General features: G+C 38.4%; 1 protein-coding gene across 3 annotated transcripts in view; it reads right to left on the reverse strand.

Annotated features, from left to right (window-relative positions):
* CTNND2 (catenin delta 2) overlaps positions 1–27,599 on the reverse strand; it is a 507,709-nt gene that overhangs the window by 150,296 nt on the left and 329,814 nt on the right. For all 3 annotated transcript variants that reach the window (XM_042838959.1, XM_042838975.1, XM_042838967.1), the window contains exon 9: positions 8,601–8,733. In XM_042838959.1, coding sequence (XP_042694893.1) covers positions 8,601–8,733 — 133 coding nt within the window. The remainder of the gene's footprint in view (positions 1–8,600; positions 8,734–27,599) is intronic.

Below are 27,599 nucleotides of genomic sequence, written 5' to 3' on the forward strand. Positions count from 1 at the left end.
AATATTTTCCCAGTTATACCAAGTGAAATACACCAGGTACACAGAAAACTCTTAGTATTATTCAGGGAGAGTCTCCTGATAACAAAAGTGTGGTTAAAAGACCACTGAGGGACCCTGGAATGTAAAGTGTTGCTCCTTCTGTGATACAGAAATAACAGATCGAGGACACGCAGTGCAGCACTCAGTGACATCCTCTAATGTTTGGTTTAATTACATGTAAAGAGTACACAAAACAAAGACATGAAGTCTATTGTCAGAAGAGATGAATATTACAAAATGGCAGTGCATAAGTTAACTGGTAAAAAGGAACAGAGAAATGCATTCAGAAATGCATTTGGAAATGGTTCTGAAAAGAAGATGATCAACTTAAGATTTAATTTCCTCATAGAAGGTGGGCTCATGCTTTTTCAGTAATGAAAAGTGAAAAGGCCTGCTGCCTTAGATTTAACTGTGTTTCTGGAATTTACAAGCAAAATAAAGCAAATTTACAAGCAAGAAGAACAGACTGATGTATTCTGATAAATATTGTTTAGTAACTCAGGTGAACCCAGCACTGCACTTTAGATTGGGGGATAATAACAACTAGAATACATAGCAGATGGTAGACACCTCAAACAAGTGCTACAGTCACTAAAATGCTATAAACTATATCTCTTGTACACGCGTCAGTAGAGGTGGGTGTGAAATACAGAAATCATTGTTATTCTCTGGGGCAACAGGCCATTTAGACCTGCTTTCCTTGACAGCAGAATATGTCTTAAGCCACTGACTGCTGGAATAAATAAAACGGAAAGCAGCTGTCTCCCTTGGGCAACTTTCCAATGCCTGGAGCAGCCCCATAAGTGAAACACCTCAGAGCCCTATGAGGGTGCTGGAGAAGTCTCTTTCATGCCATTGCTCAGCCAGGGCACAGCTCTGCTCTCACAGGCGTCTGTGCTAAAGGGAAGGATGTGACATTTTGGTACCACTGGAGTAATCCACAAAAGTACCCAGAATGAAAGCCAAGTGGGAAAACCCTCACAGAAGCTTTAAACCTGAAACTGCAGAGGTGTTCATCTCAATGGTTTGCTGCTAGCAAACCACCTTGGGAATAATAATAATAAAATAGAGCAGAATAAAATCATTGTCCTCATTTTACAGAAGAGCTCATGGTAATGCAGGGCTAAAAATGGACCTCAGTCATGAACCTCAGTTATGTGCACTCACTGTAAACCAAGTTACTTCAGTTATACTCTGGTATACATGCATTACTTCATCTGCTCATCACTTAAGATGCATTACTTCATCTGCTCATCTCTCATATTTTTCCTATCCTTGTCTTTCATCTCTTGCTATGAAGGATCTGATTTATTAATTTATTTATTTTTGGGTGTGCAGCGTCACAACACAGAAGGATAGACTAGAATTGCCTGTAAAAGCTAAAATAATAAACACTCAAACTGATCAAATTAACTTCTCATCATAGTTTTGGTTGTTGTTGTTGTTGTTATAATTCCTCTGGTTGACCAAAATGTATTTAGTAATTGCAGGTCAGTTATTTATACTTTCCAGTTACTGTCCATGTAAGATATATGCAGTATGCTATGTAAGTATGTAAGTAGCATTGTAAGTAAGTACTATAGCTCCTGTTAGATGAAAGACATCTTACACATGTCAAAGGCTTCCCTGCAAAAATAAAGTTGAAAAGATAAGTAAGTACAGAAAAGGCAATACCAAAGAATAAAAATCTGAACATAGTGAAGAAATGCTCATAAGGGTATATTTAAAAGCAGCTCAAATCTCTGAAGAGGAGACTCTGTGGTGCTGCTGATGGTTGCTTATGGGCATGGCATCTTACTGTCTTTCACTATAAAATTGTAGCCCTGAATGAAAAGGTGCCAGAGGTGGAATGTCTTGTTGAAAAAAATCTATTCACAAAATGTAAACCAAGGAAGTTTCTTAAAGGCAAATCAACGGCAAAGGAGGTCACTGCCAAAATTACTTGGAGAGCTTAAAAAAAAAAAGCAATAACAGAACATTTTGTATACGGACATTTTAATTTTAAAAACAAACTATACTGAAAAACTTCACAGGATCTCACAAGATCTACTGATTAACTTTCTGAAAAACAGACTAAAGGTAAAGAAGAACCAGAAAGTAATCTCGAAAAATCATCAGCAATCAAGCATTATACAGAAAACTTTTAAACTCACAGAAAGATTGTTTATGGGTGCTTCACTAGGTGATTCTTTATTTGACAACAGCAACTCACACCAGTAAAAACTAAGCAGAAAGAGTTATTTGAAGGGCATTTTTGGAAATTTTCTTGCACAGGTGAAAATGACTGCTCAAAGTGATGGGAGTTATGTGCAAAGCGTATTCCATATGGTAATCTATCTGGACTTGTGCAAAGTGTTTGACACTGTCCCACATGACATCCTGGTCACCAAATTGGAAAAAAAATAAAATGATGTGATGGATGGACCACTCTCTGGATAAAGAATTGGCTGGATGGTCACAGTCAGAGTTGTGGTTAACAGCTGTGTTCAAGAGGAGACTGGTGATGAGTGGTGTTCCTCAGGGGGGCTGGAACTAGGTGATCTTAAAGGTCCCTTCCAACACAAAGCATTCTATTTTCTATGATTCTATAAAAAGTATGAATGTGTCAGCACTTATATTGTGAACAACACGCAGGCAAGCACTCCTTCACATAAACATTCATCACAAAAATGGTAAATACCTTGAAAAAGTACTTAGGAAATTTTTCTTAAACTGAGATTTTACCCTTACAGATTTTTAACATGAAAATTATGGTTATCAAGTACTAATAAAATGTTTAGACCCAAAGAGGGAAGTCTGCTTTCTCTAAAAGCACACTATTATTGTCTGAGTTAAAATGCACTCTCAGCAAAATGTTTTAGAGTCTCTTGTGACTTTTCATTACTTTTCATTATTTTTACCTTTGAGATACTATTTTCATTTAAATTAATTTAAATGTCTCCACCATCGTCCATCCAGAGATTAAAGGAGTTTACATAGCATCTCTAATGGAAACCTGACAGTATCATCACTGGACAAGCCAAATTCCAGCCTTTAATTGAAGAGATCTCAGGGGAAAAAAGGGAGGATTATTGGAAGGCAAAAACAAATTGCACATGAAAAAAAACATACTATTTTTTCCCTGGGACTCCTTAAGAAAACATAAAGAAATTTTGCAGAAGAATACAGAAATAAACTCAAGATATCATTTAAGGACATGAAAAGTACCTCAGACATCTCTTCTTGATCCTTCAAATGCTGTGCGGAGTGAAGCATTCTGTCAGTTGTTAGCTAGCAAGTTTAAAAGCCCCATCAGATGGACCATAATTGCACATGCACTACTATGCATGACAAAGCCCTTCTAGAGAAAGGCACATAGGTATCCTCGACAATCATGGATCTAGTGGTAGTATAGGTGATATCAAAGGTACTACAACACTGCAATTAGGTACAGATACATAGGAGATAAGAAAATATATCCTGGAAGATACTGAGTAAGTTTTTCGTGTACTGTTTATGTTCATCGTGCGTTTCAATCAAATGGGCTATCGTATAGAGAATGAAAAAAATATACAAATTTATCAAGCCCTCACAAACAATAATCAACAGCAACGTTAACATAAAATAATGAGGATTTACAAGTTTATGCAAACTAAATGACATGAAAGAACAGTGGTGCCTAGTTGAAAAGGTTCTGGGCATATTCTGAAGCACTCACGGAAGACGAAGAAACATTTTTCAGATTAATGACAAAATGAATATGAATCATGGTTTTGAACAAAAGGGAAAACGAACACTTTCAGCATGAAGTCACTCAGTTTTCGAACTCCATGCAGTAACAGCTAGATTGCTACTTCTAATATGGTGTGAAGTGAATACACAAGATAGAGAGGAAACTGTCCAACACAGCAAGATTTATTAAGGATTCAAGGGAAGGCTTCAGGCAGGACAGTTCAGCAGTTACTGTTTTTTACTTGGCATCTTTGCACAATTTTCCTTAGATAAGAACTTACTAGTGCTGTGGCTTTGATGGCTGAAATTAATTTCCTAGCTTGCAGAAAGGAGTCACTGGTGCCGAAAACCCTGAGTGACCTGTTACACCTTCGCAGCTGATGGCAGGTTGCCACTTGCCATGAGAGCAGAATGGTGCTGGAGTGTGAAACTGCACAAATCAATCCTTTTATATGGTGACCTCATACAAAGGAGTAAGCTGTCATTACAGGAAGAAAAATTGCAGTAGAAGAATGAATCTTGTGTTTAATAGAACGTGCTCTTTTAAAGAAATGTTCTCTGCTGACTGTGTTAAAATGCTTCTCTGTTCCTATATTCCATGTTTGTTCCTTTTTGGCATCCAGGGCTAGCTGCTCTGGCTCTGCACACAGTCTCACCATTGTTGGTGTAAAAGGCCTCTCTTAAGGAGAAAATGCCATGAGAAAGACCCTTCCTGTATTCTTGCCTGACCAACTCTGCAGTTGCCTTCAAATATCTGATCAAAACCGCTTTCCTCCTTTCCTTTTTTCTTCTAGTCGCATTTCTTCACTGCTATCAATGAAAGCCTAATTTATGTAATAAATCTCTAAGGTATTCTGAAATTCTGAATTTCATAACTGTGCCCACATAATTATGATATACAATGAGCTGCCTCACAATACTCGCAATCTTTAGCTTTCTGCCTTCCTATGTCCCCTTTCACACGACTAGGACTGGTTGGTGGCTGGTTAACAGGAGAAGAAAAATTAAGCTATTGGACAGTAGCACAAATAATCAAAGTTCTTCAATGACTGTTGCACCACTTAAGCAGCAAGCACTGGGCATACAATTAGAACACTTGAAGTGCTGTGGACAACAGTTGCAGTGGTCACCTTTCAGACCACAATACTTGAGCAGGTTCAGTAGCAGCATTTGAGGATAAAATTCAGGTAAGACCATCAGCTGCAATTGTGCTTTTAAATTAAGACTGGCACTGAACTGTTTTGAGCAGAATTGAGCAGCAACATCTTCAAGCAATAACAACACCTCCTTTTCCAAATGCCACCACTTACTACGTTTAAATAGTACTAGCATACTGAAAGATAAAATGAAAATTCCACTAGAAACATCTAATTCTCTCTGAAAGTTCTTCTGGGTAAAAGTAAATGACTTCAGACACTTCTGTAGCCAGACTGGAGTATCTTCACCAAAGCAGCTTTCCAACTTTGTTTGAACATTCTCTAAGATAGAGAAGAGCATTTGCAGATCTTTTGGCTCTGAGAGAGCTGCTGCATAAAAGAATGAACCACGCTTTAACATTCATGCAGCAATAAATGTACAATTAGATCGATATATCACCAAATTCAGAAGAAAGTATGAGATCACACATGGTTTAGAAAGAACACTTAACAGAACACAATCAAAATCAGGCATAAAAGCTCTCTCTTTTCCCTAGCTATACTTAAGGAGTTTTTTACAGCATTTCGTTTTGATAGTTGACTTCAACTGAGTATTTCCACTTCCTTTTATTGTCAAGGGCAGAGAAGAAGCAGGGAATAATTTTCCACACTTCAGCAACAGAAAATAAAATATTTTGGAAGAGAAAATCTTGATTGGTGCTAGGAATTTCAGAAATGCACATAGTCATAGTTACTGTTTTCTATTTGCCTGATTTAATTGATGCTGTTCTACTCAAAGAGAGTAGGAAGGCCTCAGTCCCACCATGCACGTGGGGATAAGTTTATTAGCAAGTTCCAGCAAAGTCTCCTAAGAAGTAGGACAATTCTATCACTACATGAAACCAAAACTGCAAGAACAAAAGAATGGTCGAGTTCCAATGAAAATCATTAATCATATTTCTGTAGACAATGTAGCATAAATCATGCTTAAAAAAATAGTGAATTTATTTCAAACTGGTTATTTTCAGAAATCCAGGATAAAGTAGCCATTCGTTACAGTATGGCAACTTGATACTCATTAGCGATAAGTATAGAGAACTGTTTTCTTCCTAAGTTAACCTCCAGAGTTGAAACTTTAACAGCCAAATTACATTTCAAATTCCATGTGACCATTAGAATGAGCTGAATTGTTGCATAACATTAGCCATTCTGTGTGTGCACGTGGTGATGCTTCAAGGGCACGTTATACATTAACACTTAACTACTGGATTCAGACAATTTGCTTTCCCTTGGTGCTTGTCAGGAGTACAAAACACAGGTAGTTTTCTTAATGTGCACATTCCTGTGTCTGGCCTTTCTCCAAAGTTTGAAAGGCCATCAAGGCAGTTTTCCTTCTTTAGCCTAAGTTATTTGCTATGCTGCTATTTAGTGAAAGAGCATAGTTTTCTGTGTCTCAAAAGAATTGGAATTTTTCACCTGTGTGTCTCAGCTGTATCCCTGCAGCATGTTTCCCTGTGACTGTGGGCAGTATAACAAGAATGCTGCCTTTCCAGCAGAAGGAATCAAGTATGAAATGTGGGCAGCTTTAGACAGGGGAGAACTGGCCACAACACCCAACTGCAACACAAACACCTTGCAGTAGGGCGTATTTTGATAACAGCTTCTATTACTTACATCTTCCTTCAGCACGTAATTCAGACATATCCTTAACAGGCAGGCCATGCTTTTTCCCAGTGAAGTTTAGCAGCACCACTCAAATTCTTCTGGCTGGAGGAAAGTAGTATGAATCTGGCCAGTTTGGGGGGTTGAGATCTGGTGTAACATCCCCTTATTAACTGAATTTTGGTCTCCTAATGCAAAAGGCTCCTAAAAAATTCCAGCTCAGAGGAGAACCTAAGCAGATTCTGAGGAGACATCTGACCCTTTTGGGTAGCTGATCCCAAGAAACACACACACAAACCGTTTAAGTACGTGGCTGAATCATGGCACAAACACAAAATACTTATGCTTAAAAACAACAGGCAAATAGACAAATAGATGGGAAGAGTTTCCTAGCATTCCAAGCTTTTGTTTAGAAGCTTCACAAAGCATTAGAAGAGTCAAAACACACCTTGATTTTTGTCTTATAAAAACCTATATTAACAAAAGTTTGAATGCATATTCTCAGGAGAACGGATGAAAAAATATTGTGGCTTCTTTTCCAAAGACAGTTTACCTGTTACGGTGTGAGGAACAAAGCAGCAAAAAAGAAAAAGGGGGAAATCCTCATTTTACCTGCTGTCCTTTTTCAGAGAAGCGCTGCAGAAGGCTGCCTTATGCTATACTCTTTGATGCTGCCATAACCTTGCTCTCCCAGCTCACGAATCTGAAGTTTACAAAGGCTGATGTCCTAATAATATGCAATACATCAACAATAGCCAGTCTTCTAAAGGATATTTTTCTTGAATGGTTAACAACAAAAATCAAACCATGTCCTTCCCCCAAATATGAAACTATCTAGTGGCTCTTAATCTATGGTAACAGGAGCAAGCACAGATTGCACAATGAATAAACTGTTTTGAATATTTAACTACTTTTCTCACAGACTTATCAATTATTTTACTGAAACTGATCAGTGAAATCGGGATGAGAGAAAAGACTACGAGGAGAATGTGCAGCTGGAACTTTCAGCATCACCTGTAACAGAAATCTCTTTTCTACATTTTTTATCATTCTGTTTGGGGAATGCACCCAGTACATCTCCCTACTGCAGTTCTGGCAATGCCAACAGGCTGCAAGCTTAGCTACTCACTTAGGAATTTTCTCAGTGTGAAAAATCCCTGAAGGGAAAGCTGCTAGGGTGTGCTGTAAGAGACAGTAATGAAGGCAAACAAGCCAGGATCCCTTCACAGCTCAAACAAACAAGCAATAGCAGATCTTGATCTCAGTTTACCTTTGCGTGCTAGGCTAAGGGATGCCAATACAGGCACAGATTTATGTGCACATCACATCTCCGTGATTAGCAGTATCTCTGAGAGGGCCAGGGAGCCAGCTGGGGCTGGTAACAGCTTCACACATTCAATTTTAATTGACTACTGCGTGCCTGTCAGATACCTCAGTGCTGCCTTCCTTCTGTTTTAACTTATGCCAAAAGCTTAACTGGTCCCAGTGACCACAGGGAACAAGCAAGTGAGAAGAACAGAACAACTGCAGGAACTGAACAAAGTCTATGCTCCTTTCGGAACTGCATTCTAGGTACAATCTGCTCTAAATTTCAAGATCATAGATCAACTATCACAGTTCAAGCTAATCTCTTAACCCACAATTATACATTAAAGCAGGCTTTGATTTAGAATAATTTCATTTAATTTTCATTTTCTGTGTCTATATTTAGAGTCCAAACTTTTCTCTCTGAAAATTCTCAGGAAATGCTTCAGTGAGATCAAGACTCTACTATTAACACCTACTGATACAGCATTTAATGGTATAGAATCAATTAAAATACTCAAAACAAACAAAAAAAAAAAATAGCCATCCAAATGAGTGACAACAGTATTCTCCACAGTGTTTCTTTCTATATCAATAACAAATGTATAAAGTAAAAGTTTGACTGAAATTGCTCCACACATGCATGCATAATTTCTCTTGTAACTCTTTTTAAAGCACATATAAATAATTTTGCTGATAAATTGCAGACAGCATCACAGTTGAAAATTAGGTAATTATAAATTTTACCTCTGCTTTTATTTTATTGTCTCCAAAACAGAGGTGCTGTAAGTAGGCTGCAGCATTGGACTGTACTGATGGAAATTGATGCTGTAACATCTGTATAACTTCTGGAAGCTCTGGATCTCGCCATCCAAACTCTCTGTGAGAAAACAAATAAGAAAGACTCAACAAGAATTCTTCTACTAGTGGATGGATATATGTAGCAACAGTTTGGCCAACTAAGATGAAAAACATATCTAAGTTTTACTTTCCACTATTTTTAAAGTGCACATTTAATCATATATGAAAGGATTTTCTGCTCTAAATAGTACTAGTATGAAAAAAGTTAAATAAATCATAGCTAGAGTAAATAACTTCATGGAATTGTCTCTACATGCTGAAGTTCCTTAAATAAAACATCATATAAGAACAGAATAATCCACACCATTATACAGCCTCTATTAAAATCCAAGTATAGAGTACTAGAATCATAATTCTGAATGGTTTGCTAAGAAATTTTGTCAGGAAGTCTTTTACTTTATAAAAATTACTATCTCATATAATTAGTGATTACCTATTTTGTCTTTTGATTTGTTGTTTTCAGATATAGCTCAAGCTTAATGGTAAAAATTTATATGATACATCGTATAATACATACAATTACATAATTTTACATATATTACAGTTATACCATACACAATACATGGTTATGCATCTGATTACTTTTAAATCTTCATTAGTAATACTCAGTCTAAAGCAGATGATAGGCAAATAACAACAACTCAGCACATGCACTGTCTTTTATTGCTATGAAGCATGATACACCATTAGCACTGAGTGAAACAATTGATTACAAGTGTGGTGAACAAGCACCAGCAGGTATTCTGCTGTTTCCAGAACTCAAAATCAATCTGTCACTTACATCATTTTTTCCACTGTGTCTACAGCTAAAGGCAGCCATCAAAACGGCTTTTGCCTTTGTGTCCCAAAATCCATGCAGCCACTCTGCATGAGACAGCTGAATTCCTCTGTGCTTTAGAATCACAGAATCACCAAGGCTGGAAAAGACCTCCAAGATGACTCAGTCTAACCATCCACCTACTGCCAATATTTCCCCACTATTCCCTGCCCCCCAGTACAGCATCTAAATGTTTCTTGAACACCTCCATGGACAGTAGCTCAGACGCCTCCCTGAGTAGCTTGTTCCAGAGCCTGATCACTCTTTTGAGAAGAAATTTTTCTTAATATCCAATCTGAATCTCCCTAGCATGGCTTGAGGCCGTTCCCTCTTGTCTCCCATGCTAGTTATGTAGGAGAAAAGGCCAATCTCCACCTGGCCACAACCTCCATTTACACAGTTAGAGAGAGTGGTAAGATCTCATCTGAGCCTCCTTTTCTCCAGACTGAACAATCCCAGTTCCCTCATCCATTTCTCATAATGCTTGTGCTCCAGACCCCTGACCAGCTTCACTGCCCATCTTTGGATACATTGCAGTGCCTCAATGTCTTTCTTGTAGGGAGGACCCCCAAACAGAATACAGTACTCGAGGTGTGGCCTCACCAGAGCTTTGTACAGGGGGATGATTACCCGTCTCCCTGCTCCTGCTGGCAGCACTATTTCTGATACAGTTGTGCCAGGATGCAAGTGGCCTTCCTGGCAACCAGGCACGCTGCTTTTGTGTCATACAAATATTTTTCATCATCTTTCATCTAGTGCTATTGTACAAGGTAATACAGGAATATGGTTCTTAGGCCTTAGAAATATTGGTCCCATTTGCCCTTTAAGATGGAATGGGAGATACGACGCCACTTCAACCTCAGCATTCAGCTGGGGTCTCTACTTAGAGCACTTGGGAACCCTAATCTCTTGCATCTTCATGAAAGGCACACAAGATCCTCACTGGGGTTTAATTCAGTGCAAGCAGCACTGTTTTTACTGTTTCATGTTGTTTATTTCTATCCAGTGGAGCCACCATGAAGATTACATACCCCATTCAGGTATGCAGAGGTTAGGTATGTAAAATTAGGGCAAAGGGTCAAGCCCCATAAACTTGTGAAAATGACTGCAGGTTCTTCACTGCAGTTACCGTAATCACTTGAGGGGTTCATACAATACAAGAACTGTTGCAAAGTCTGTCTCTTTGAAAAAAATATTTGTTATCATTAGTTTCCTTCCTGAATTATGAGGATTCTGCTGGGCTGAGGCCAAGTGCACATCCCTGGGGGAATTGACCTATTTGAATAAAACTTAGAGTAGGCAACTTCACAGGCTGTCTCAAGTAAATTCAGGCATCTCACTCTTCAAATATTACAGATCTCTGAGACATTTCATTGAAACAAGACTCATTTTACAGTGACAGTGGATTGCTATGGAACAGGTATTGTCTGTTCTTCTCTCACACAGGATGCTTGCTAGACTGAGAGTTATTATTATTCAGATCTCTATAAAAAGATCTAGAATATAAGTAGGAGATGTAGAAAAATAAGCATAGAATTTTATCTGCTATTTCTGTTCTGACAAAATTAATGTTAAGATGTGAGTATTAAATTTCACATCAACTGTTTAATATATAAAAAAAACAAAACAAAAAAACCAAAAAAACCACAGATTTGTAATGCAATACATTATGTGTAGGTATTTCCAGTGAACCCTTGGACAACACAGACTGTTGGGAAACTTCTCAAGGAGACCTGTTACATAGATTCAGAAAGATCTGAATCTGGTACTGAACTGGTATTTTTGAAGTGCAGAACACTGTAAAAGGTATCAGGGAAGCACAGAAACCTTGGTAGCTAATAGTAGGATAAGGACAACAGCTATGGACTAAACAATCCATATGTATATATAAAGAGAGAGACAATATACATAAACAAATCACAGAAATGACACAGAGAATACCTATGTAATATAAAAAGGGTCATCTTCTTGAGGTGAACAACCTGACCCAGTTCTCACTGAAATACTGCCTCACAATGCTGTGAGACTTGAGCTGCCTTCACTGAAGGGGTTTAGAAACTGAGCTGGTGCTTGGAAGGACAGGCAGCCCATCAGCTTGAATACTTCATTGGATGGCTCTTTTTCATTGCCTACAGAGGTGAGTGACAGAACCAGTGTTACTTGATGTGTTGGCTTCCTCTTATGCATGCTTTTCACAGTTAGGATGATACCTAGGCAGTAGCACATTAACAAGTTCTTCAACCACGTCAGTCTACATATATGGCTCTCAACCAAAGATATCATTCACAAATTATTTTTACATAAAAATAAAACATGAAAAATCCAAACCCTGATGAGAAATTCATTATTCCAGCTCATCTTCTAATTTATTCTTGTTTAGATTCCTAGATCTTAACAGTGGGTGTTGGCATTTTAGGAGGAAGTTTTTCACTCAGAGGGTGGTGATGCACTGGAACAGGTTACTCATAGAGGCTGTGGATGCCCCATCCCTGGAGGCATTCAAGGCCAGGCTGGATGTGGCTCTGGGCAGCCTGGTCTGGTGGTTGGAGACCCTGCACATAGCAGAGGGGTTGAAACTAGGTGATCATTGTGGTCCTTTTCAACCCAGGCCATTCTATGATTCTATGGTATGATTCTATTAGACAAAAACAGCTTGTAAGACAAGACAAGGAGTGGGAACATTCAAAAGCTTTTGCTTTAAACTAAGTAACTATACTTTGAAATGCTGAAACTTCTAACAGCAAATTGTCTCCAAAAAGGACAGAGGAGGCAATGAAGGGCAAAAGGAAAAGGTCCCTTAATCATTGGCCCAGTTAACTCATCTAATGAACCTGCAGATTTTACATGGTAGGTATGCACATATGAAAACAAGGCTGTGCCCACTTTTTTTTCTCTCATCTTCCAGCAGACAATCTGATGATAAATAAACATTTGTCTGAATGTTTGTGTGCACAATGGACTTAAGTGGAAAATTAATTCAGAAAATAAACTTTTAACACAGAACTCATTATCAACAGATCATATTATCAGTTATAGGAAAGAGAATGAACAAAGCGGAAAAGAAGTTAAAAAAATTTAGCTGCAATATGCATTGTCATTTCAGGCAGATGGTCTCTTAAAATTATTATATTTTAAGTAGTTTCTAAATGAATGATGGTAGCTATTTAGAACAAACAAAAATTTCTGTCAACAGTTAAGGGCGCTTGAATAATTGCAGTATTATAGCAGCCTTCAGGGCAAGGAAGAGTAACTTCTGGGAGTTTATACTTTTCAATTGTTTTCTTTTTAACATTCTGAGTAGGAAGAAGAGAGCTAGAGATGGAGAGTTTTTAGAAAAGCAGGTCTGCAGCTCTAATAACAAAATTTACTTTGAGAAAAAAACATATATATTTCTAAATTCTCCTTAACTATGAAAAGTTAGGAAGGCTACTTAAAGTCAACCGGACAGAGGCCTTGGGAAGGAAGGACTGGAATTTCTCAAAGACAAAGGTAAAAAAATACCTGGAATGTTTTGCATAGATGTGAGGAGCTTCCAGGCCATGGCCTCATGCATACACAAAGCTCATTAAAATGGAGAGCTGAAATAAACTAAGAGACAAACTGCTAGGGATAAGAAAATAGACTGTGGAAGTCAAAAGTTAGAATAAGCTAGGTTATATCACAGAAAGATAAGTAAAATTAAATAGCAAAACATCATTTACTGACTACAGTGAAAAGCAATATTACAGTCAATACCTGATGATTAGAGTCAGATTAAAGGAAGGGAAAAAGAAAAAGAAGATCAGATCCATCTCTATTTCTGTGAAATATCTGATACTGTGCCACACGGAAACTAGTTCAATTGGCAACAAATGAGAATCCAACCCCTAGTAAAAATATTATAGCAGAATTATGGAAAATTTGAAACTGCAGGGAGTAGCCTAAAGAAACACTACCTAGCTATTTGTCATTTACCAACTGCTTATGAAAGGTGAGAGAGGAAATGCACATAGATGGTGAAAAAAGTCAGAAGGTTGGAGTAAATCAGAGATGTGTGGTGTGCAATTTTTTGAGAATTCTATCAAATTATCAGTGCAGTCAATCAAAAAATGAACAGTACGCTAGAATATGCATTGAAGACCTTCTGCTACTGCCCGTGTTTCCCTGGGAATGCAACCTCTATGCAGCTATGGGCAGCTAAAGGCTTCTGGTGGTGGTGTAGCTTTTCCTCAAGAAAATTACAGCTGTGTTACAACTTGACAGCTTTGTCTGGAAAGCGGCATTTGCAGTGCACTTCAGGCAGTTCAAGAGACCATAGAAGTTAATTTTCTCTAGGAAATATCATTATTTGAGGGAACTGGTGAAAGCATGCCAGTGTTCCTACCACCTTGCTTCTTTGACAGGAACTTTGCTCTAGGAATGTAAGATTGATCTCATCTTGAATCCTTCAAAAGCTTTTAGCTGGAAGTGATGACTAATGTAAATGATCCATGTATTGCAGTAGTCTGCTGTCAAAAGATGAAGCAAAAGGGAACACTGAGTAAATTACATACAATAGGCTACATTTTATCCAGGGTTAACTGAAGAGAATCAACTGAGAGTTGGGTGTGAGATATATTGATTCGGAAACGGAGCAGTATAAACAGCACTAGTAAGAAATCCAGATCAACATGAGGATACCACTTGAAACCAATTCCTGCTCCACAGCACACCTACATGTCAGAAAGAAAAAGGAAAGACAGATTTAGGAGAGACTGTTAGTAACACAGTTGACTGTATTGTCTACTGTCTATTGTCTAATGGTTTCACATAAAGGTGATGCTGAGTACAGGATATGTACAGCATCTGACTATTTGCTTAAACTTTGCAAGGCTTTTTTTTTTTCTTCTTTTACCACAGATTCTGATTACACACAGAAATGCAACACCAAAGCCCTGTTACACCTGTGTAAGCACTGACTTTAAAAATCCTACAAAGTTTGAGAACATAGGGACACCAAAATTGGAACCCTTACAAAGAAATCTGAGAAGCAGGTGTGATGGCATCAGATATTATTCATCCATTGGCCACAGAAAATTTGACGAGAGCTTGGATTCTTATTTCTAATTTACATTACTGGAGCAGAATATTTGCATCTGATCGAGCAGTTGGCATATGCAAGCACTGACATCCAGAGCTATTCCAGTCTCAGCATCATTCCCCAAAGGCAGTGATGCGAAGATGCCTGCTATGAAGAACCCTATGTTTGGCAACGACTTAACTACCACCAAGCACTTACGAAAGACAGAGAATGCACGATTTGTAAACATATTCATTATGAAATTGTATGCTTACACCAGACTTATCTTTATGTACCTGCCTGCCTTAATAAGCACATACGTATGTAAAACAGGCTTACAGACTGGTAAAGGAGAGGGTACCATGTACGAAACATATAAAGCAGCATTGCTAATCCTAGCCTACAAGATTTTTGCTGCATTAGAGATATACCTCTGCATTTCTTTTTTTCATTTTTTCCTCAAAATTTCAATAAATAAAGCCTGAAAGTCTCATTCGCCTCATCTCTGAAAGAAGAGCTCTGAGAATGTATTTTCGGTTGCACTAGGAGAAAACAAATTACATGAACCTTACAGAATCAAACACAAAGAGAAATCATCAAGAGTCAAAAGAGGATCAAAGAAAGAACTACATCTCTTACTCAAGAGGAGACATATTCTTCAATTAAAACCATTTTGAAGGGAATATACCAATGCTACAGGAATCTCTAAGGATTTTATCTCGGTACATTTAAAAAGAGTACAGACAAGCTGTTAAACTTAACTGATAAAAAAGAAAAAAAGCATTTAAAGATAATGTACCAAAAAGGAATGTGATACAGATATGAAGAAGCTATCTAACAGGTTGTTCCCTCATTTTCTTTCTGCTGTTCTTAGGTAAGACTGTTGGATTTTATGATACTTGCTTCAAGAGGCATTTCAATAATGCTCTCATTAATATGTTTTAACTTTTGATTCCCCCTGAAGTGCTCAGGCAGTTGTACTAGATGGTCTTTGTAGGTCCCTTTCAACTGAACTCTTCTAATTCTAAAACATAAGTGAACATACTTCATTTATCAGGAATGGTTCTCTGAAAACTTTCCTTATAATATTTTCCCTTTTTAAAGCATACCTCTCCATATCCAAATACAGCTATACACACATAGTTGTTTTTTATTTTTATCATTACTGCATATTGCAAGCCTGATCTGAATGATCTGCTACAATTTAAGAGGAGGCAGAGCTACTGTATTTGCTACTAGCATTTCTGAAAATGGAACGTGGGAATTGGATGAGATTTAGCACGCAGTTTTAGGAAGAAAATATAAAAACAACAATCTCCATTAGACTCACTTTAGAACATGCACAAAATCCACACTGCCTTCTTTGACTTCTAGTCTAATTTGGCTAAACGGGTGTGCAACAACAAGCCACTGATCATCTTCAGCCCCATGCTGATATGAACAACATACATCCACAGAATGCAATAATGCTGGGTTTAGGCCTGCATCCCTTAAGGCAGCAGTGAACACATATCAGCAGAGACCTAACTGTACTGCTGGTCTGGCTTTTCAAAAAGAAAAAACAAAGACTATTGGAAAAGTTAGAACTGAAGAAAATGACATAATCAAGACTAAATGTGTAAGTGCCAGAAGGACAGAGAAAATGCACCACAACCTATCTTCTGTGAATAAAATGCAAGTTCCACAAAACCCCCAAACATTTAAGTTATTGTTTATCCCTACCTAAAAACCACATCCTGTGTACATCGAACAAAGCAGAAATTGTAGTTTGCCTTCTGTACATTAATATGAGCACCACGACTCTGCTACAGCAACCTACCAAGGGTATGGAAGAATAACTGCAGTGCTTCATGTGATAGAAGCAAATGCATTCCGTATCATATAATCTGAGTATGCTTTCACATTTCACCAGCCCCACAGTTTTTGAATTTCACAAAACTTCACCATTTGTTTCTTTTGCTAACAGAGTTCTTAACACTTTTGGAAGAGTTGCTATTGTTAGAACAGTGTACTTGCCAAATGGCTTTGCAGCACTGAAAAATGACTGCAATAACCTCTTAATTGCTGGCTTGCTTATTTATTTTTAGCATGTGCACAACTGTAAATTTGCAGGCCAAAAAAACAACCCTAAGCCTGCAAGAATCGTATAAACTGAATCAGAAAGAGGAGGAAGCATTTCACTGCAGAATCCCACTTCATATTTGGGAAAAGCTGATCTCAGAGCTTGCCAGCACTTGAACAGGAAAGAAGCAGTAACATTCACACGGCTCAACAGCTACTGATTTTCATTTGACTAATAGGCTGGATCTACATACTTAGGCATACTGAAACCTGTTTCTGTATGTTGTGTTAGACATACCTTGCCACTTCACTGGATCAACAGTTTCAATGAAATAAACATTTTGCATTCTGGCAACGCGCCATTTAAATATTAAGAGTAAAATCCATGAGCAGTCAACGTTTGACTACATGTCCTCAGATGCTTTGTTTTTATTTAGGCATGTAGTTTATCTCTTCTCCAGCTTTCAAATTTAGCACAGCTGAATGCGCAACAGCTGTACAAATATTTGGTGATCCTGTTGAAAACCTGCAGAAAGAATCTTCCTGTTACTGCTATGAGGTGCTGGCAATTTCTTGTCTTGTGCTTCCACGTGGCCAAACCTAGAAGAATCAAGTAGCAATGCTCACCCAGCTTCCTCGCAAATGTGATTTTTAGACTGGTGTCACAACCTATCTGTGTCTGCACGTGTGGTGTCGAAAAAGACGTGCTATAGCAGACAAAGAAAACTCCTGCAGAGCAGTGACAGAGATGCTCGACCTGTTCCAGGTTGTTAACAAAATCACAGACCTGAAGTGTCAGGGCTGACTTCTAAACATCAGGTCTCCTATATGGCAAAGGGCTAAATCTGATTTGTACCATAGCAAGCATTCCCTACTGCACATTACTAAGAGCAGCTATGCCTCAGCATGCTTTATATACACCTGGTAAGGCATCCATCCCTCTTCTACTTTTACGCTACTACCTGTGATTTAAAATTTAAAATTAAAAAACATAAGAAGTGAGCTTGTGAGGAGGTAAGATAAGAACAAACTGGTCTGGAGCTGAACTTCCTGGAGATTCCTTGAACACTGTCTTCATAAAAGATTGTAAAAATCATAGTTGAGTAAAGATTATCCAATGACACTGGCCCACATGGTATTAGTTATTACTCTGTGGTACTGCCTCCAATACAGCATCATGAAAATCAGAGGCATGAGTCTTAGCTGTTCAAGGTCATCCTGACTTCATTTACAAATGTCTTTTTAATTGAAATATATTTGCAAAACTTTACAAAATAATCTTTTACACTATCGGCACACTGATCTTATTTAATTCCTTCATTCCCAGTGAGGGAGCTTTCAGGAAAAAAGTTGTGTCGTGCAGCAGATAAAATGCTCTCCCTCCTCTAGATTGCGGAGGAGACAGCAGAGAAAAATCAGGGACTTCGGTGCTTTAGGATATCTTTGATTTTGCCATATTTATTTATTTATTTATTTATTTTAAAATTGTTTTTCTTTTGTTTGTTTATTTTTAGAAGGAGTTGCATTATTCTTTTGGGGCGGTTGAACTGAAACAGTCTTGAAAATGTTGTTTCACCTCTTCCTCTGCAGCAATTTGCAAACACAGGGCTCGCTTCTGCAATGCTGAATAAAAAGCAACTTAAATAAGCTATCAAGGCGTCTAATTTATCCCCCTTCTCCTTACGCAATGCATAATGTTTTCCTGATCCCCCTACTACAGAAGGGTTTCACAGTACCTTAATGCACTGCATCATCATATGAATCCTTCCCTGACAGGTCTGCTTACATGTACTTGTCTCTGTGCAGTCCACACTTCATGGAGAGGATCTCACAAGACTGAAACTGTGTGCAATGGCCGTACTGTTGCTCCAGCTGTGGGCATGCTCCTCTCAAAGGCAAGGAAGGTGGGAATGCAGACAGGAGATGGAAACAGCAGGCAGGCTGAAAGGTGTCAAGCCTTTACTCTGCTGTGAACTTGCTTTGCAAAATAAAGTCATCTGATTTGGTGCCTTTCTCAGAAGCGTGACAGATTCTCAGTGCCCTTTGAGATATTATAAATCAAAATTGTCTCCTTTTCTAGAACTAGTGTTTTCATTCAGAGTTTCTTAAATCTTTATTTCAATGACAGAGGAAAAAAGCTTTTGGAATCCTGCCTGTATCTGATTTAATGGATAATATGGGTTTTCCAAACACCTTATTTTCCTACGGACATGCAAGGAGGATGACAGCTGCTCAGTTACCCGTACTCATTAGGGCACCTCACCTTTGCAGCTAAATACAGGACAGCGACACAGCACAGCTCCCCACTGCCCCATCAGCACCAATTCACATCGTGCTTGTCTGCAGGACAGGAAACCAGCACACACAGCACTCCCTCACAATCCCACAGCATCTACTTTTCCCTTGAAATAACCACTCCAAAAGTTCTGTCTTAGTTTCAGCTGAGATGGAATTATTTTCTTCAGTGTCTGGCATGACGCTATGTTTTGTTTCTAGGAGAAAAACTAGATAACAGACCAATGTTTCCAGTTCCTGCTAAGCACTGCTTTACAGAGCCAAGGTCATTTGCAGTGAAAGGCCCAAGGAGTTGATAGGGAACAGAATTAGGACAGCTGACTTAAACTGACTAAAGGGATATTCCATACCAGATGACATCACGTGGGAGGAGTTTTGAAGGGGGTGGAAGTTCATCTCACAAGCTTCCACTGCTTAGGGGGCTAGAGGGCATTGATCAGGGAATGGTGAGCAATTGCTCGTGTATCTCTTGTTACATATATTCATATATATGTATTGTAATAACTATTATCCTTTTCCATTTCTCGATCTCAGTAAATACTTCTATCTTGATTCATGAGTTCTACTCTTTTTTTCCCCCTGATTCTCTTCCCCACCCCAAAGGGAAGTGGGAGAGTGAGTGAATAACTGTGTGGTGCTCAGCCACCTGCTGCATTAAACCACAAGTTCCTACAAGGATCCGGCGAACTCAACCCCTCTTCACTCTTAAGTTTTAAACATCACATTACTAAGCACGATGAGTTTCACAACACCTGACATGACAGCACCTGTGTTCTCTGTCTGCTTTGCCCAATTAAGATTTCTGGCTTCAGCACTCAGTGTGACAGAAAGGCATATTTTTGTAAGGTTTAGGGAAACCAAGAAACAACCAAATTGGATGTTTTCCACCTTTTTACAAATACAAAGCTTAGGAAGGCTGCCAGCCATCTTGCCTGCAGTCTGACACAAGAAAGTGGGAGTACAAAAGCCAGAAATCAGGTACTTCATATGCATGCAGATACCAAGAGGGAAATGCAAACAGTACATGTACAGTTCAACACAAGCTTCAGAAATAATTTGTACTGTGGGTGGAGGGAAAGGGTGTCCACCTGAAATTTTAGAAAGTATTCATCCTAAACTCTTTTGTTTTCTCCTTTCTTGAGTGCATTATTAGTTTACTTGGTAACCATGCAGCAGCAGCTCCCACATTATCTCCGCTCATGCATGGTCAAGCATCTTCTTATCTGTCCAATACTTAGCAGCACTTCCTGTCTTTCTAAGCAGAGCGAACTCTTCAAAGTAGACATTCTTTTGCTATTTAAACAATGAATATTAAACAATAAATTTTGAAGGTAATTCAAAACATCATACAAATTTTTAAGCCCCAAATTGATTTGCCCTCAAACACTCAAAGAGTGAGGAAAGCCAAGAGGAAAAACTACATGAATTTATTATAATAAATGACATAGAAAATAAACAAACTATTCTCACTGTCTTTTGCACAACTACACTCCTGAGCAATATTTCCGAAGGAACTATTTTTGTTCATTAAATTTGAAAAGTGTGCAACATAGCAAATGCATTTGAATTTGATCTTCCTGTCAAAGGGAAATACAGACTAATGGCTTTTCTTTGCTGCTTTATATCTGCTTTCATTAAGCACAAAAAGAACGGTCTCCTGCAAAGTAGCTAGATGAATCTCTCAACATAAAACCACTAAAACAATGTGATAATGCATATTCTTGGCAGTCAAGTTCTAGAGTTCATGGGATCAATAACAGAAGAGTCAAACTGTTAAAAAATTGTTCAGATATAAACCAGTTGGATGGCAGGAAAAATATCCAATGATTAGTGAGTACTGCCATTCAAATGGTATTGCTATTTCTCCTGTCATACATCTTTTTTACACATAAAACACTGTAGAAATTCTTGGGACTTCTCTTAATGCAGTATGAAGATATCATCACCTTCAAGTCACACGTGGGTAAGCAGTGATGGCACTTACAAAGCTCTGTCACAAGAAAAAGTAAAAGTGGCAGAAGTTAGAAGAGCAACTGTGAAATCCTCAGCATATTTTCAACTCTCTGAACCAAATATGCTGCCTCACTGTGAGCTGACTGCAAAAGCTTCTCAGCCACAGAATTGCATAGGATCTAGACAGTGTTCCAAGGGAGCACAGGTCAAGAAGACACCTTCTGGGCCATCAAAGCTAACTTCTGATCGCAAGCTTCTTTCTATCTGGCCCGTATGATGCACCATATACATTGCTCAAGATAAAGATAGTCTTACATAAGAAAATCTCGATTTTAATCAACCTTAGACTTCACTGACTCTATCAACAGCTCAGGTTTTGTCTCAGCTTACATGAAAAAGGAACTGTCATTGAACATACTTGTTCAGAAGGGGCATTTTTTTCTCTCTTCTAACAAGCTGTCTGCATCACTTCCAATATATGTAATACGTCTCTCCTTTTTAAGATTACCAAATCAGAAAAAAAGGTTGCACTTGCAGGGAAAGTAGAGGAGAAAGGATAATTTCTAGGTGGGTACAATGTAGCATGACAACATTTTTGGTCTGTTTGGTCCCAGCATAACCCAGGGACACTTCACAATAGTACAAATTGAGCAGAATGACAAGCTAATTGGTGGACAAACAAAACTAACAGGACTACCAGTGCTCTAGAAGACCAGAGAATCCTACTACCCTGAAGTGTTGTGTTGGTAACAAAACCAGACCCAAACCAATCTTATCTAAAAAAGAATGTGCAAAAACTAAATCAGAGAAAAGTGATTTTACATGGATGGTATTGAGTAGACTGCAGAAGGAGGCTGTGTATTTTAAGTAAGCCTAAAACACGCAATTCATACATGTACTTGTTAGTTTTAATTCAGTAAAATGCAGAAAAACAAGCTTTGCCTGCTCCTCTTTCAATTGTCACCCTTCCATGCTGCAACTGGGACAGGACTTTTCCACCCTTTATAGGGGTAACAAGACTGCAGGCTGTTCTGCAGAGATGTTTCTAGCTGAGCTGCAAAACACTAGTAAACCCACTGCACAAAATAATCACACTACTGAATCAGGACAATCACCCTTATTAACAAATGGGAGAGATACTGCCAAGGATCTGTCATTTATAAATCAGAATCAATATCTTGAAAAGATCCCTGAAGGAGAATTTGTCAAGGGAAAATACATACATCAATCTATCAGGAGTCTTTCCTCAGCATGTGGAAGTGCAATTACCTACAAAAAATGATGAGATCATGTTACATGGTACTTATTTCCATGAAGCATATTCTGGATGGGATTTTTCATGTGATACACTAAATTCAATTGCCCTTGATCGTAACTGACTGAAGAACATAGCTGGTGTGTGAAACCCCGCCATACATCACGCCAGCTGCAAGAAGTACAGGTTTCCCCTTTCCCTTCCCTTCCTTTTTCTTTCCTTTCCCTTTTACTTCTCTCCCTTTCCATTTCCACAGGGGGGATGAAGCTGATGACAAAGTACTTCTTACTGAAGCTTAATTTTAGTCATCTTAGGACAAAATTGTATGATTTGGAAAAATAGCAGCAATATGCAAATTTAAATATCAAATTTAGAAACAATGATGCTCACAAATTTTCATCTGTGCAGATTGCACAGCAGGAAGCTGGGAGAGGGAAAAGTCTGAGGTTTTTTTAGGTCCACATCAATGCAAAAGTTTTAATCGAATGGCAAATACAAATTCACTTGAGACCTTGTGCTCCTGATGTAAATTGATAAAAATGAAACTGATACCCAGTTTCATTAAAACTCAGTGTGGAAAAGCTGTGGAGGATATTGCAACTGATATTATTTATTTGTTAGTGAAGAAATTGCTATCTAAGCTACCAAAATGATTTTTTTTTTTTTCTGTTTCATAACAGTTTTGTCTGAGCATGAAGAAAGCTGATCAAACTGCAAACCACCATAGACTACACTAGATATGAAGTTCACGACACACCATCATCCAGTCTGTGATTGTGCTGCTTGTGATTTTAACCACAGCTGTAATTCACTATACCACATAAGTGGAGTCTTTTTGACTCGGAGGTTCGTATAAGAAATATGCTTGCATGTGGATTTTAAAGAATTTCTATATGTGAATTTACATACACAAACAAAATGACTGTATCAGATGTTCTCAGGAGCTGATACTAATTTACATTAAGGAGAATATCCTGCAGCCTTCTTTTTGCACTCATGGATATCTGAGATATACAGCAAATGTGGGGATTTTTGGAATACACAAATTATGTGTTTCATAACTGTGTGAAGCTTTCAGCGTTCAGACTGGGTCCAGATAGAACTCAGAAAATACAGCAGTTAAACACCTTCGCTTTTCAGAACTTTACCACAGCTGTGCAACTGCAATATTAAAGGTGGTATATAGTGTATTTGGAGTATATATCTCTCTAGTATTTAAGTGCTTTATCTTCCTTTAAAGCCTATCAAGCACAAATTGCTGAGGAACATACAAACTATTGTTAGAGATGCCCAGTAAATTAAATTTCCAATTCTCCATCTTCGTTTGCTACATAATGAGACCTAAAATATTTTACCTTTTGTGGAAAGCATAAGAGACCACAATGTCGTAATCATTTTCAGATTGAACTGAAAATTATACATGTTACTTATACAGTATATATTTTAAAAAGAAAGAATGTTAAGCATGCTAATTGGTTACTTGTGTACAATGTAATTTCAGAATAGGAAAACTGAGAAAAAAATTCCAGCAAAACAATAATGAAAAAGATATCACAAGTATATTTTCCATTGGCTCTGCAATATATTCATTTCTGAAGCTTTTGTGTAACTGATTAAATCTTTTTGTTTCAACTTCTAAGAGTAAATAGCAAAACTAATTAGCTGCATACTATTAAGTTAATGCACATTTATCTACAACAATTCAATTCTGACTGTGAAATAATCTTTCTAGCCCATAATTACACTCCAGCTTAATTAGCATAATTTCCACAGCACATTCTTTATTAAAGGAGCTGACATAACGGTTGATCTTAAATGCCAAGGATATTCTAGACAGCCAGAAGAAGGGAGACAGACATAGCTGCATTAAACACCTATTATATCGTACAAGATAGCACATGTAAAACAGAAGATGAATTAAATACTATCTGCACTATAGCAAGCATCTGAAGCTGCTTTCAGAGAAGCAAAGCACTCAAGGACTTGCAATGTCCTTGGTAGAAGTGGCACGCATCCTGCCTGCTTTGTGAGCCCTGCCCTGGTCCCAACCCTTTCACTGAGGGCTACCAGCAGGTTACTTATTATCCCATTCCATGTATGAGCTTCCTTGATGCTGCTTCTGTGAGTGGCTCTACGAAAGAAAATGAGCACTGTCTCTTCCATCAATTTAATAGCAGCCAGTCAATTCTCACAGAATTGAACAGAGCCACTGGAAGTGAAGACAAATCAGTCACCAGGCTCATTTAGTCCTTTGTGTGCTGGTGGGGATTTAATAATTAGACTGCCAGCTGGTAGCACCTGAGCGTCTTAGGGGCACTTCATTCCCTGTTGCTTGGCCTGAAAATACCAAACTAATTTTCAACAGGCCAATGAGTACTATGTAGACAATGGTATTTAAGTACGGCAGTGCTTGATGCAAACAAGGTCTTTTGGAAGAAAGGCCTAGCAACCTTCTGAATCACCTTGTTCTCCTCCTACGGATGTCCGTGGCATGCTGGATGTCAGTGTACATCAGTTTTATGCTCCTGGGCTGTGAAATGTAGCCTCTATTGTAATACACACAAAACACCTCCTCACAGTTAACCGGAATGTTAAAAGTACATGCCCCTGTCTTCATCTGTTTCTAAATACTGGAGGTTAAAAATGAACTGTTATCTGAAGTGCTCTGGGGCTTTGTGAAGGATTTTGACTAAATACATGCTGTCTGTGATGGTGTCCTTGCACTTTTCTAATAGAATAGTTACAAATAGTATAAAGCCAATTTCACCTGCGGAGGATTATCACTGATTGTGTGGGACAGTGAAAGGCACTGACTGAGATTTTCAAAATCACTAAGGTGATTTAAAGGCAAAATCCTCATGGAGGATTTTAATTTGACTAGATTTCTGAAATACCTAAGACTCTCCTGAAAACGTAGGCTTCAGCTTTTAAATTGCATACACACTTTTAATAACTCTCCTTGTTCTAATTAACTTTTTATTTTGAAGCTACTTTACTGCTACTAAGCAGAACCAGGACCCAAACGATCTCTGCATATTAATCAGTCACTGAATCCTGCTGCTGAAATTTAACATGGGAAGAGATGTTCTCAAAATTCAATATAAATTTAGAGCAACAGAAACTAAGAAATCAGTTCTTGAAGAAAAACACTTCAGTAATACCTATTTCAGCACACCGCCTTCTTACAAACACAACTATGCAAAGCTTGCTTGATTAGAATTTGAGTTTAAATGAGTTTATAAAACCATTTTTATTTTTATTTTGACATACTAATGAAGCATCAACTGCTTCCTCCAGACCGTACATACACATCCAGTTCAAGATGGTTCCAAAGCACAAGAAAAAGTGAAGCTATGCTAAGTTGTGGCTGCCGTGCTAAAGAGGCCTGGCTGTAGGTAAGTCACCTCCATCAAATCACGCACCTCAAATTACTTCACCTATAATTACTCGCCACTTTTAAAATTGTGGTCTCCTGTTTGTCCTGTATTTTTTTGTTGACAGTTAGAATCATAGAATCACCAAGGTTGGAGAAGACCTAAAAGATCACCCAGTCCAACCGTTCACCTATTCCCAATAGCTCCTACTAAACCATGTCCCTCAACACAACATCCAGTCTTTCCTTGAACACCCCTAGGGTCGGTGACTCCACCACCTCCCTGGGCAGTCCATTCCAGTGCCTGACCACCCTTTCTGAAAAGTAATACTTCCTCATGTCCAGCCTGAATCTCCCCTGCCATAGCTTGAAGCCATTCCCCCTGGTCCTATCACTAATGACACGAGAGAAGAGGCCGACCCCCAGCTCACTACAACCTCCCTTCAGGAAGTTATAGAGAGCAATGAGGTCTCCCCTGAGCCTCCTCTTCTCCAGGCTGAACATTCTCAGCTCCTTCAGCCTCTCCTCATATGGCCTGTGTTCCAGACCCCTCACCAGCTTTTTTGCCCTCCTTTGAACACGTTCCAGGGCCTCAATTTCTTTCTTGCAGTGAGGGGCCCAAAACTGGACATAGTACTAGAGGTGCGGCCTCACTAGTGCAGTTATTTAGCTCTGTCAATTTTTAGCTCTGCCTTCTCTTTCCAGAGCATCAGAGCCCTAAGATCAGAAGAAAGAAATTCAGTTTCACCCTTCGATCCTGCAGCTTTGAGTCATAAGATAAAGAGTTATGGCTTGAAGACATGAGATAAAAGCAAAGCAATACACTCACAATGAATTAAACTAAGAAAAAACCCTGTAGGTCAGGCAGAGATCATGCAGAGTAAGCACAGCAAGAGACAAGGAAACAGGAGGCATAACTGTATTGTTATCTTTTCCATGTCATTTAATCTCTCTATACATCTGTCCTGCTACTTATAAAAAGGTCCTTCTGAAAAGCCTTGAGAGCTTTCTGTAAAAACCACTAAATTCCCAGGCAAAATATTAAGACGTGGGCCTGCCGTAGGGGTGCAGAGCAGGCACTGAAGCTTGGATGATTTTAAAGAAGGTGAAAATCCAAGACACAAAAAGCCATCCGTAGGCAGATTATTGACTACCATTTGTTTAACAAGCCCCGTGCGAAAAGAAAACGAGTAGTTTAGTAAAAAGCAATTTCAAATGTCTGAAGAGGTTCTGTTTTTCATTTAAGTTGCAGGGTGATTTCCTCTTGCCCTAAAAAAAAGGATTTCATTAAAATTGATTCCTCATATCCCAGTACTGAGAACTGACACCAAGAGTAGGGGAGGGATGCTTTAGAAATCAAACCAAAAAACCTAACATTTCTTCATCTTATTAAAAGCAATCCTAGTGTATGTTGCCACAAGGGAGGTCGATCACCAGTACTCGCTGAGGGTAAGACTTAATCAAATGACATCTTAAGTCAGCATTTTACCTGCTCTTTTACCAAGTTGTCAATAAAATACGTGAATGCCTCTCACAGTTGAATGCTTAGGAAACTTTAATGACTGTCTGAACATGTTAGAATTGCTCCTGGATTTTAATGTGAAATACTTATCTTACTGAAAAGATAGTGTTTACTTTATATACGCTCCATAGTAGTTTTATCTTAGATCTTGAATGAGCCTGAGATGTGCAAATTGTATAGCTGAGTATTTATCTGCTACCGCTCACCAGATACACCAGCATTTATCGGCCTTTATCATCACCATCTCAATTGTTCCCCAACTGGTATACATCAAAATACAAATCCCACCACCTCCATTAAAATTAGTTTCACTTCCAGTTGTAAGGAGGTAAAAAGCTTACATTTCCAGAGAATGCTGCTTGCATTGACTAGCAGTTGATTTCTTTCTGAGCAAAACAGGGTAACATCTTTAACTGTCAAAATGTTGTTTATCAACATGACTGCTCAACATTAATTTTTTAAACATTCCAATTTTAATTTTGAAGCCACATGCTTAAAAGGCATGCTTTATTCCTTTATAAGTGATAGCAAAATCAAGTGATCAAACAATTCATTTTTTGAAATTGAAATT

The sequence above is a fragment of the Centrocercus urophasianus genome, unplaced genomic scaffold, assembly GCF_019232065.1.
Source record: "Centrocercus urophasianus isolate 14NV4802_14NV808 unplaced genomic scaffold, USGS_Curo_1.0 seq_11, whole genome shotgun sequence".
NCBI classification, from domain to species: Eukaryota; Metazoa; Chordata; class Aves; order Galliformes; family Phasianidae; genus Centrocercus; species Centrocercus urophasianus.